The 12977-nt window shown below is 42.9% G+C and overlaps 1 protein-coding gene across 1 annotated transcript in view; it reads right to left on the minus strand.

The window, feature by feature from the left end:
• The window catches only part of POLN (DNA polymerase nu), a 230118-nt gene that overhangs the window by 118091 nt on the left and 99050 nt on the right, over positions 1 to 12977 (minus strand). The window contains exons 15-17 of the mRNA XM_054029682.1: positions 9148 to 9204; positions 8304 to 8357; positions 7986 to 8051 (exon numbers count right to left, since the gene is read on the minus strand). Coding sequence (XP_053885657.1) covers positions 7986 to 8051; positions 8304 to 8357; positions 9148 to 9204 — 177 coding nt within the window. The remainder of the gene's footprint in view (positions 1 to 7985; positions 8052 to 8303; positions 8358 to 9147; positions 9205 to 12977) is intronic.

Consider the following 12977-nt stretch of genomic DNA (forward strand, 5'->3'; position numbering starts at 1 on the left):
ACACCTTAAACACACTCAAAACCATCATCACCAAACAAGGACACTCCACCAGAGAAGTAGATTGCAACATGGAGCAGACCACCCAAATTCCCCAAGAGAACTTGCTTCAATAAAGACCACACACCCCTAATTGCCACCTACCACCCCACACTTGAACCCATACAGGGGATCGTCAAACAGCTACAACCAACCCATACTCGATGGGGACCCCATCCTGAAAAAAAAATCTTTCCTCTTCTGGCCTTCAAACAACTATCTAATCACTCCTACCTCATCATCAGAAGCAAGTTCCCCACAGACCAGGACACCAATTCAAAGTGGCACCAGACGCTGCCAGAAACAGCACAGTAGGCATGTGTGTAGGGGCGCCGGCGTTCTAGGGGCGCCTTACCTCTCTAAAACTGTGTGCAACATGAAGGTCAGCTGTAGGCGGGGAGGGGGGGCGCTGAGATGCTGTGCCTAGGGGTTCATAAGGTGTAACTCTGGCCCTTGCTACAATGATCAACGCCCCCCACAACAAACCTTTTAAGATTCATGGATCCTACACTTGCCTACCACAACATGTAGTGTACCTGAATCCAGTGCATTAAATGCCCCAACAAACAACTATGAGGGTGAAACTAGACAACCACTATGCTCTCAAATGAACTCACACTGGAAAATGATCAAAGACAAAAACACCCTATCACCTGTGGGTGAACACTTTTCACAAAGCAATCACTCTATAGCTGACTTATCAGTCCTCATCCTCAAAGGAAAACTGCACAACACTTTCAAAAGATGAGCATGGGAGGTTGAATTCATAACCTTGCTAGACACTAAAAATTATGGTTTTAATAAAGACCCTGGATTTATGGCTTATTACAACAATCTGTAACCCCTAACCCCCATTTTTGTCCTATAACTACAGGGATGTTAATGGGCCACTTCACCTTGAATGGTCCCTCAGAATATGTGTTAATTACTTATGCTAAACTATCTGCTCTATCTTGTATTTAGCTTTGATACTCTTGAGTACATTTCCCAAACCTGAGGAAGAGGTCTGTGTAGCTCCAAAGCGTGTCTCTCTCACCAACAGAAGTTGTCCCAATAAAAGATGTTGACTCACCCACCTTGTCTCTCTAATACCCTGGGACTCACATGGCTACAACAACACTGTATTCAGCAACTCTTGTCAATTCTGACATACCCACTACACCTCACATGCTGGTGTCATGATATTTATTTAAAAGGTGACATGTAATATATAGTTTGGTCATTGATATCACTGAAATGTTTGTAACAACAGTGTAGGTGAAATTCTTGGGACACGGATATTATGTCTGTCATCTGGCACTGGGCTAGATGAACCATTGGTCTGACCCAGTATGGCTATTCTTATGTTGTGTCTTTGATACTGTGAGCAGACAAAGGGGACAAAACAGGATTTGCCATATAAAGGGGAAAGAAAATATGGTGGCAGATGCCCTGACCAGGAAAGAGGATTCTGACCTGCTGCCTCTGGGTCAGCCAGTGGCTAACCCTCCCACAGTTTTGTAAGAGGGGAGGTGTAAGCTTAACCTCCCTGCCAGATGGCAAGGGACTACCTGGTATGTAGCTGTGAGTTTCCGCTGGCTTGACCAGCCCTATGTACACTGTCATAATCTGTATCTAAAATGGGTCACATAAGGTATCATATCATATGTGACACATTGGTGATTAATATCATTGTGAAATGTATGTTATTAGCACTAGATGAGGAATTATGGATACTCACTAATATTATGCTATAAAGTCTGTGACCCTTCCCCACAATGCTCCTGAAAGATAGATCTCTCCTGCTGATTTCCCAGACCAGTGTTTGTGGACATTTGGAAGGAAATAATTGTTGGCATGATGGATCACATCTCTACTCTCCGAGTGAATTCGGATACAGAGTTTAGCCATGCAAATGCCATCTTTGAGCTCAATGGCCTCATTAAAATTTCTTCACTGCCTGGATATCAACCATATTACACAGGGGATGTTTCTGGCTCTTACTTAGGTGCTGTCCCTAGTTCCTTCTCCCATCCACACACAAAAGCTTCTCACCCAAGTTAAGTGGTGATTTCAAAATGGGTTAGCTGGCATAGGTGGGGGTGTGGATTAGCATGGTTTCCACTTTCACTCTGGAAAGTAACCTGCCGTACACTCAGGATACAGACTAAATCATTTGAGTGCTGATAGTCTTCCAATGCCTTCCCAAAATTCCATCCATGTGTCCAGTGGGACAGACAAGTTATCTCACAATTCACTGGGCAAGAATCAGAGCAGCTCAGCTTACTGTAACACAAAAGAAAAAACAGTTACTCACCTTTCGTAACTGTTGTTCTTCGAGATGTGTTGCTCATGTCCATTTCATTGTAGGTGTGTGTGTTTGACACATGCACCGGTGCCTGAAGTTTTTACCCTCAGTGGTATCCATAGGGGACTGGCTCTGGTGCCCTCTGGAGTGGTGCACGTATGCACCTGTATAAGGGGGCTGCCGGCCCCCTCCCTCCCTCATTTCCTTCTTGCTGGAACTCCAACAGAAGGGAAGGAGGGTGGGTCATGGAATTGATATGAGCAACACATCTCAAAGAACAACAGTTACGAAAGGTGAGTAACCATTTTTTCTTCTTTGAATGTTTGCTCATGTCCATTCCATTGTAGGTGACTCCCAAGCAGTACCTTCAGAGGCAGGTAGGAGTTCATGGACGTGTCAATTGCAACACAGCTCTGCCAAATCCAGCGTCAACCCTAGCTTGCTGGATGATGGCATAATGCGTCATGAAGGTGTGCACCAATGACCATGTCGTGGCCCTACAGATGTCCTGGCTGGGGACATGGGCCAGAAAAAGAGGTCAATGACGTCTGAGCCCTTGTGGAGTGAGCAGTTATTAATGGTGGAGGCACCACTCACGCCAATTCATAATAGGTACGGATGCAGGTAGTGATCCAGTACAAAATCCTCTGAGCCAACACTGGGAGGCCCTTCATTCTGTCAGCCACTGCAATGAAGAGGTGAGTCGATCTGCGGAAAGGCTTAGTACACACAAGGTAGAAAGCCAGGGCATGCCGGATGTCTAGGGTGTGTAGACGCCTTTCCTTGTTGGACGCGTGGGGCTTTGGACAGAAAATTGGGAGAAAGATGTCCTGGTTGACATGGAAGTGCAACACCATCTTTGGCAGGAAGGCAAGATGGGGACGCCATTGGACTTTATCCTTGTAGAACACCATGTACAGGGGCTCTGACGTAAGAGCCTTAATCTCAGAGGCTTGCCTCGCCGAGGTAATAACTACAAGGAATACGACCTTCCATGAGAGGTGCGAGAGAGAGCAAGAGGCCAGAGGCTCGAAAGGAGGACCAGTGAGCATGGAAAGGACCAGGTTGAGATCCCATTGGGGAACTGGATCCTGGACTGGAGGAAACAGTCTCTCAAGGCCCTTCAGGAGGCTCATGTGAGAACACCAATCTACCTTGGATGTGAGGGTGGAAGGCCGATATGGCCATCAAGTGCACCTTGATCGATGAGAAGGCAAGGTCTTGGTGCTTTAAATGCAGGAGGTAATCCAGGATGGATTGCAGAGACACGCTGACCAGGAAGATATTCCACTCTGATGCCTAGCAGGAGAAGCACTTCCACTTTGTGAGGTAGGTAGCCCTAGTGGAGGGCTTTCTGATTTCCAGAAGAACCTGCTGCACCGGACTGGAGCAGGCCTGCTCCTCAGAGTTCAGCCACCGAGCAACCACACCACGAGGTGGAGAGAGGTGAGATTTGGGTGCAGCAACCACCCGTGATCCTGAGAGAGCAGGTCTGGTGGTCGGGAAGAGGCCATGTTGTTTCTATGGCCAAGTCGATGAGCGTCACGAACCAATGCTGATGAGGTCAGGCCGGGGAGATCATAATGACCCTCGCCTTATCCTTCTTGATCTTGGAAAGGACCCTGCTGATCAGAGGGATTGGCGGGAAGACATACATCAGAGTGTCCACCCACGACAGGAGAAAGGCATTGGATAGTGGGCCACTGTCAAGGCCTTGCAGAGAGCATAACTGGTGGCATTTTCTGTTCTGCCTGGTGATGAACAGGTCCACTTGGGGAGCTCCCCACCTCTGGAAGAGCATACTGATGACCTCCAAGTGGAGGGACCACTTGTGGTGAGAGAAGGACCTGCTGAGGTAATCTGCCAGTGTGTTCCGAACACTGGGGAGGTGGGAGGCTTCCAGGTAGATCGCATGCTGGATGCAGAAGTCCTACAGGCCACGGGCTTCCTGACAAAGGATTGATGGGCGGGCTCCCTCATGTCTGTTGACATAGAACATGGAGGCCGTGTTGTCTGTCAGCACCTGCATCACGCGATCAGACAGATGGGGAAGGAATATCTCGCAAGCCAGGCAGTTGGCCTTGAGCTCTCTCACATTTATGTGAAGAGACAACTCTCACAATCATAGCCTGAGTCTTGGGAGCACTGAGGTGCACACCCCAACTGAGGTCGTACTCATCCAACATCAGAGATACTGTGGGCTGTGGAATTGCAAACGGAACACCTTCCAACACCGGATCTGGGTTGGACCACCATTGGAGGGAGGTGAGTACCTGGGGCAGGATCGTGAAGAGTCTGTCCAAAGGGTGACTGGCTGGGGAATAGATTGACGACAGCCACATTTGAAGGGGCCTTAGCCGCAGCCTTGTGTGCCGGATGACATAGGTGCATGCAGCCACGTGTCCTAGGAGTCTGAGGCAGACCCGAGCTGTGGTAAGCGGGTGTGCGGTGACTTGGGAGATCAGATCTGACATTGCCCTGAACCTGGCCTGTGGTAAAAATGCTCTGGCCTGCATGGAGTTGAGGACAGCTCCTATGCACTCTATCCTCTGAAGAGGGACCAATGTTGATTTTTGTTCGTTTATCAACAGGTCCAGAGCTTGACAAGTGACTCACAACGTCGTGACACTGCACAGCACCTGCTCTTTGGAGAGGCCCTTGATGAGCCAGTCACCGAGATAGGGATAGATCTGGATACCTTGACATCTGAGGTAGGCTGCGACTACTGCCATGAACTTTGTAAACACTTTTGGTACTGTCACTAGGCTGAATGGGAGCATCACGAACTGGCAGTGTGTCTGACCAACCACAAACCGTAGGAAGAGACAATGCAGGCAAGTAAATTCTTCATTACATTGTTACTCCTTACTTTTTTAGTGGGGTATTGGGTTTTTTTGGGGAAAGGGGGTGGTTGGAATCCTAGACTTGACCTGAAAAATGAAGAAGTGTATCCCTGTTCCTTGTTGAAGTATTAAAGATGCTGTGCAGTCCTGACTAATGTCTTGTGATAATCTCAAGAATGCACATGATGGGAGATGAGAACATGAGAGACAAAATGCCCATCAGTTTCTTTTATGCCTTATACTCTTAACACAGGAAACACAAATGGATCAGATTTTTAAAACTCAGCCTTCTTTAAACCCATAGTTTGCAGGCATAAGTAATGGTACAATTTGCACAGTTGATAAGAACATGGTGGTAGTACAGTAAGACTAACCTCACATAAGGGAGCACACTGTGAGATCCTGGTCAAAATTAGACCCTGTATAGTTGTCCCTTCAATATTTTTGTATAATGGTGAAAACAGAAGCTGATGATCATTGCAAAAATATTTAGTTGTATATTTATGGAAACTATAGGAAAAATTTTGTTTTGTTTATTAGAATCAGGAGAGAAGATATTGGCTAGATTTTCAAAAGTGCTCAGCACCAACAATTGGGACCATCATTTCAATATTTTCAATAAGAGTTGCAGTGTGCTGGCTGTTATTTAGGTGCCTAAAGGGCAGCAGAGTGTTTTTTGAAATTCTGACCCCATTTCTGGGTGCTCAGACCTTCTGGAAATTCTGGTCATAGTGTTAATACATACTATGATGCAAGTATCAGTTTACTGTGAAATACAAAAGAAAAATGTTATGTTTAGTTGAACTATACTGCGTCACAGACAGAATAACTAAGAACCTTTTAACATTCTGCTAGTTCATTTGTCTGACTTCAGTATGTCAGACATACGTGCTTTTTCACAAACATTTATAAACCAAAATCATGAAAAGTAAAATGTAAATCAACATAAAATTAAGATAATTTTGAATGCTAGAGTGTAAAAACACTATTTTCTCCTGCCGTCCCTCCATTTATATACTTTGAAGAGCTCAGGTTAAAAATGCATAACCTTCTACTGTTTGCCACATAACATACCATATAAATTGGCGGGGGTATCTATTGCTGACAATGAAAATATCTAAAAATACAGTGCTGTGCAAGAAACATGCACAAGATACTTCGTAATGTTAGAGAAGTCATACTGAAAACATTTTAAAAACTTCACATTCACAGTGCACTTATAAGCAAACATGTTCCCTGCCTTAAAAAAGGCATGAACAGAAATCAAATTAGTTCTATTTATTAAAAGACATGACAGTGCTATTAGAACCAAGGTATTTGTTTTGTATAAATGTCTCTTGAAAGTTTCCATCTATCTAGGTAGTTATGTGGTCCCATCAATGTCATAAGAAGTAATCACATTTAATATGATTTAGTAATTCAAGATATCCATAATTAAGTTAGAAAAGCAGTTAGGTTTCAATGTAAAATGAAATACACACCCACTTGCATTAGCAGAAGAAAAGTAAGAACAATTAGCACATCTTAAATATATGTGCTAAGTGCTGATCTCTCTTTAGGTTTCTGCCTTAGTTCCCTCATCCTTTAATCTTTACATTCCTCAAAGCTATTAGCAATAATTGTGGCACATTATTTTAAATACATTTAACCAGGTTCAACCTTTTCTCCTTTTGGCTGTACATGTACACTACAATGTCAGAATCAGATAGCAAAATTTTAATTAATTTTAAACATTCATATTGATAAGATCTGATACATATTTATTTTTTGGTATATCATTTATTGGCCCAGTGAAGTTGACATGACCTAAGACGTGCAAACCCCAGAAGGATGCAGATACTGGCTCAATGGCAGGCTGACCTATTCAGTAGAAAGATCCCAACTCCCCTTAATACTGTCATTTCACAAATGGGAAAGGGAGATTATATAACTTGACCGATGTCACAAACCAAATACATGTCAGACTCAAAAGTCAAATCCAGTCACTCTCTGCATTCTAAACAAATGACAGATTAATTTTACTAAGCCTTTTAAATAAAAAAGTCACCCTGAACCAGAGACCAGGCCTCAGAATTTCAACCCAAAAAGATGAAAGTTTTGGAGAATTAGGAACAACTGAAAACAGGAGTTTATATAATGGACATGATTAGGCAATCTACAGCTCTAGCCACAAGGAGTAAAGAATTATGGTATAAAATTAAAAAGAAAAGAAAAAAATAGAATAAATATAAAGATACTGAAATGAAACAAAGTTAATGAGACAGAAATTCAAAGAAAAAGTATTGTCTTATGCATTGATTTTAAAGGCATGGAGGGTTATGTTACAAGGTGTGGGTGTGATTTGCTGTCCTTGCAGAGCACAATGGTTGTACCTCAGGTCAAAAGTCTTCAGTAATTGCTCTAACAATATCAGGAACCAGAGGCTACATGGCTTAGAACTGAGGATTTCTAATATCTCTGTCTCTTTTGTAACCTAAAAGCTAAGCAATGAATATTATACTCTGTTCTAAAAGTAGTTGTCAATATTATTTAATGTAATCTCTGTCTAAAGTGCAATACCCACTTAACAATATATTTTGTTCCTATCTCCCATCTACATACAATATTGCAATTACTAGTTCTTTGATCCCTCTGATAGCCAAAGGAAAACTAGTTTGGAATTTTTCATGCATATTAAACAGCATGAAGCAAAATTATGTAAATGGAGTGTATATTTCCATTTAGCTGACCTGGAGCTCTCTATTGGACATGGCTTACAATGAAATGCATTTTCACCACACTTTCTTTGAATGAAAAAGGCTTCTAAAAGACTCACTTACAGGATGCTTGGCTGAAAGTCTGCCAGTCACAGTTCCTGTCTGATTCCATGTAGATGAAATAAATCCCTTTAGTGAAGTAAAAAAAAAAAAAATCCAAATATAAAAGCCTGTGATAAGTTGTTGCAGAAGTCAAGATGTGAAAATGAAATTTTACTCTAAAGCTTATATATACTATGTTATCAATATTTCCATATAAGTAAAAATAAGGGTTATATTTTTAATAAAAATACATTATAATTTTAAAAACTTCAGAATTATTTCAAACCATCTTATACAGAAATACACAAATTTACAGGGGGAGCTTTTTTGCATTCTTACCTTTTTCATGCATGAAAGTAGTCCATCCACATAGGTTGACTTTATCTTGTGAACCTAAATTAGAAAAAGAGTTTAGTACTTTTTCTATATATATTATCTAAATTATAAGAGGTTTTCGAGTGGAAACTCATACTCTTCAAGTCAACCCATTTACAACTATAGAAAATGTGTAGATACTGCAAAACATTTTTAATAGCGAGGATGACAGACATTCAATAATGGCTCAATACACTGAATTTAATGGCGTTGAACATTTGGCTCTAGTCTAAATATTTAGCTATACAGGTGTTGCAGTGTGAAAGTTTCAGAATTTGGCACTCAGAGATGCAGAAACAAAGGATGACACAAGGAAGCCAAAGACTGATTTTTTAGTTTTACTCTGAAAACACATCCATTGAAAACCCAACTATTAACTAAAATGGGCAGACTAAACTAATGCTGTGATGGACTGTCAGCAGACTATTCTAAAAATAAGAAATAGCAACATATCAAAAAGTCCACTGATCTAGCCCCTTACAATCTCGAGCTCTTTTCTTGGTCCAGATTTTCTCACTGTATCACCAAACCAATTTTGTTAGTGAAGTTTTCTAAAATTGTGCAACAAACATTTAACAAAAATTTGTGGCTCCAGCTGTTAACTGAAAAAAATATAGTGCAAACCAAACCTATTTTTGAACTCATACTAAGAATTTACCTACTGCTGCAGAAATATTAAGACTATTTAAAGAAATACATGAAATCATATGCTAGCCAAAAGATTCTCAGAAAAGTGGCGTAGTAAAGCTATATTTTTGTTAATTCTTGCTTTCAATGCGAATATGTTCTTTATGAAAAATGAACTCACTTGTCGGTATTCTAAAATTATCTTAGGCAATGGATGAAGATCTTGCAGCTTGTTTAACTAGAGAATAAAGAATTTGACTTAGTAGTGTGCTAGTTATTCAATTAAATTTTGTTATGTTAACAAGCTTAATTTAGCATTTAGAATATTGACTGATTTTTAGATGTCTGAAACCTGAATAATACCTCTTTTAGTAGTTAGAAGCAGCATCAGTAGTGTTAAAGGTCAAGCAGAATTTCTAGAAGCTGAGAAGTGGGACAGGAGGGGACTTTTATGAAGATATAAACCCCAGCTTGTCCCAATATACAGAAAACCCTTGAACCTGGGCATGTATTCCCATCCAGGTGCTGAAATACCATGGTGAACAGCACGCTGTAACAACATATGAACAGAAAGACACTCATGACTGCTAGTTTATAATTTCATTGTCAGGACTCAGATTGGGACCAGAGCATGTGCAGGGGACTGGACTAGATGACCTCTCAAGGTCCCTTCCAGTCCTATGATTCTATGTCCAGGGCAGTCAGGGAGGGTTTCTAGTTTTTGTAAAATGGACTTCAGAGTTCAGTTTGAGACAGGAAGATTTAAACTAGCTGATGGGAAATCTCTTGTCAGAGAGGAAGAGAAAGACAGTGAACTCATCAGGGAGAAAATAATTACTTCAAGATTCCAGACAAAAAGGGGGGAGAGAGAGGCAACCAGCCAGTGTCTGTACTAGATTTCTATCTCAGTGTAGCAAGGGAGTCAGTATAGATGAAAACTTTGCTTTTCCACCATGGTTGAAGGAAGTACAGAACCTAGTCTAGAGGGCTGCTTTTCTAGGCTCTGTAACAAGGAGTCAAAAGGCAATTTGTTAAAATTAATTTTAAGTAAGTTAATTTATCTTTACCTGTACATTTGCCTTTTCATAACAGGAAAAATACTGTTCTGGAACTGCCTTTTGGGTAGCCATGCTCACAGATAACAGCAAAGGCAATGTCTAGAACTTAGGGTGACCTTATTACCCCAAGAGAAAATGGGACCCCCCCAGCCACTCACCCAAAGGGCCCCCCCATGCTGTTGCCCAGTTGCTGGAACCCTGTGGGCTCCCATGCCCCCACACAAGGCTGTTGCCCCGGTGGCTAGAACCCTGCATGGGTCCTGCATGCTGGAACCCCTTCCAGCTACCCACCCTCCAGCATTACCTTCCCCCTGTGGGGGGGCTGGCATCTCTGTTTGTTCCCTCCACACCACACACCACTTTTTTGCCAAAAGTGGGCATTTCTCCTGTTTGCTCTTGCCAACTGTTCAAGTCAGCAAGAGCAAACGGGACAAATGCCTCTTTTGGAAAAAAAAAGTTGGGACACCCAGGACAAGGCTTAAAAAAGGACTGCCCCAGCCAAAATGGGACATATGGTCACCCTAGAGAACTCTACTGCAAGATCAGTAGAATTCTAACCCTTAAAGCAGTGGCTCTCAAACTTTTTTTTACTGGTGACCCCTTTCACATAGCAAGCCTCTGAGTGTGGCCCCCCTTATAAATTAAAAACACTTTTAAATATATTTAACACCATTATAAATGCTGGAGGCAAGCAGGGTTTGGGATGGAGGTTGAGAGCTCACGACCGCCCATGTAATAACCTCACAACCCACTGAGAGGTCCCAACCCCCAGTTTGAGAATCCCTGCCTTAAAGCCTATAATATACTACAAGCATATTAACAAAGGAAAGGAAAAATCCAAATTTACAGATAAGGAAAAAATGGTCTTATCCTTATACATAGGTAGTCCATCCAACCATGGGCGCCAACTTTCTCCAGCACCGGTGGGTGCACATTCCCCCCGCCCCTTTCCCCACCCCGACTCCACCCTTTCCCTGCCCCTGCCCCCACATTCCAACCCCATCCCCAAAGTCTCTGCCCTAACTCTGCCCCCTCCCTGCCCCTATTGGATCCCTTCCCCAAATTCCCTCCCTGGCACTGCCTCCTCCCCCAGCATGCTGCATTCCTCCTACTCCCACCTCCCTCCCCGCCCTGCGAATCAGCTGATTCGTGGCGCAAGCGCTGGGAGGAAGGGGGAGAAGCAGGACGTGGCGGCGCGCTCGAGGCGGAGGTAAGCTGGAGCGGGGGGGCAGGGAGTGGAGCTGCCGGTGGGTGCTGAGCACCCACCAATTTTTTTCCATGGGTGCTCCAGCCCCAGAATACCCATGGAGTCGGCGCCTGTGCATCCAACTGGAACAGACTGCTGGTAGAGCCCAGTGTTTTGAAATAACATGGAATAAAGCAAAAAGTTACACAAAAAATGAAATAAAACAAATAAATCATTATAAAACAAAGCTTCTCATCACCCTCAGAAGATTCAGGAGCCAGTGGCAGGACCAAGAGGTGCAAAGAATGAGCTAATGGGATCACTTCCGCCAAGTGGAGCACCCCAGCCAATGGTTGCTCCCACATGAGTCATGTGCATGCATTGCATACATGTAGGGTGACCAGATGTCCCGATTTTATAGGGACAGTCCCGGTTTTGGGGTCTTTTTCTTATATAGGCTCCTATTACCTACCACCTCCTGTCCCGATTTTTCACATTTGCTTTCTGGTCACCCTACATACATGTGAAATGAGTGGTGAGGGTGTGGGCCTGGTAGAGGTTGACAGGAGGAGCTGGAAGTAACACAAAGAGCATGAGACAGACAGCCACATTCACCATGACTTACAGAAGCAAGGGGGCCATTGCAGTTAGGAGGTGGTGTCAGCAGGCACTCAGCCTCCTTTGAGCCTGCCTGGCAAGGGGATTGCGGTATGTGGTTCTCCCCACGGTGCCATGGAATGGAGTGGAGGGAGGCAGCCCAGGCTGGGCACTGGGCCCCCTGGGAGAGGAGTGGCTGTTGATATTGAAGTTGGGGTGCCTGGGGCTCAGGCAGAAGTTGTGGGGAGTTAGGAGCGGGGAGATGGGGTGTGGAAGAATGGGTGATGGGGCAGGATGGCTAAAACAAGATAACACAACATTGTCAAAAATAAAAACAAAAAAATATATAAAAAATAAATAACCCACTTTCACAGGGCTCTAACTGTTAGAAATTCACAAGCAGTCCAAGTCCCAAAAGAAAGAATAGTTAGAAACATATGAATCAAAGAAGGTCAGCAGTCTATAAAACCCACCAACCAAAGGTTACCTCAGAGAAAAATTAGAAGTCCAACCTGCATTTTTCTTTTGAAAGTATGGAGAGAAACACTAACTGCAATGCAGATCTCTTCATACACAGCTCATGAAGTGGAAACAGATCTGGTAGAATGTGCTCAAATATGAGGGAGCAGTTTTTATACCTTTCTTATAAGACTCCACAAGTGCTGCCAAGACACACACGATGATTATTGCTTTTGAAACTTTGAGACTTTTGCTCTTGCCAGTGTTTTCAACTTAACAAAGTATCTGTTTTTCTGCAAGACTTCCTTGTGTCCAAAAAGAATTTAATGACTTGACAAACTAACAAGAAAATCAATAAGGTAGTAGTCATTGGTTCAAAGGGCAATTCCATTAGTTGACCCAAAATTTACTTCCGTTTCCAATTGGCCATATGGATTTTGATTGGCAAATGAAGCTTTAAGATCCCACTTGTGAACCTAAAAATATGAAGGTGTGAAACCAAACTTCCTTTACCAGAAAATAGAGGGAACCTAACACAGCTACATGGACATGAAAGTGCTTAAATTAATAACTTTAATGAATGTGCCAAATAAGAAGAAAAAAACAGGTTTTGACTGACACCATAAGGGCCTGTAACGTAGGCTGTCTGACCTAATGATTGGAGCCAGGAGTAGCATCAGAGTTGTGGAAAACCCAAGGGTCAAAGCCAGA

This window comes from Malaclemys terrapin, chromosome 5, assembly GCF_027887155.1.
Source record: "Malaclemys terrapin pileata isolate rMalTer1 chromosome 5, rMalTer1.hap1, whole genome shotgun sequence".
Taxonomy (NCBI): Eukaryota; Metazoa; Chordata; order Testudines; family Emydidae; genus Malaclemys; species Malaclemys terrapin.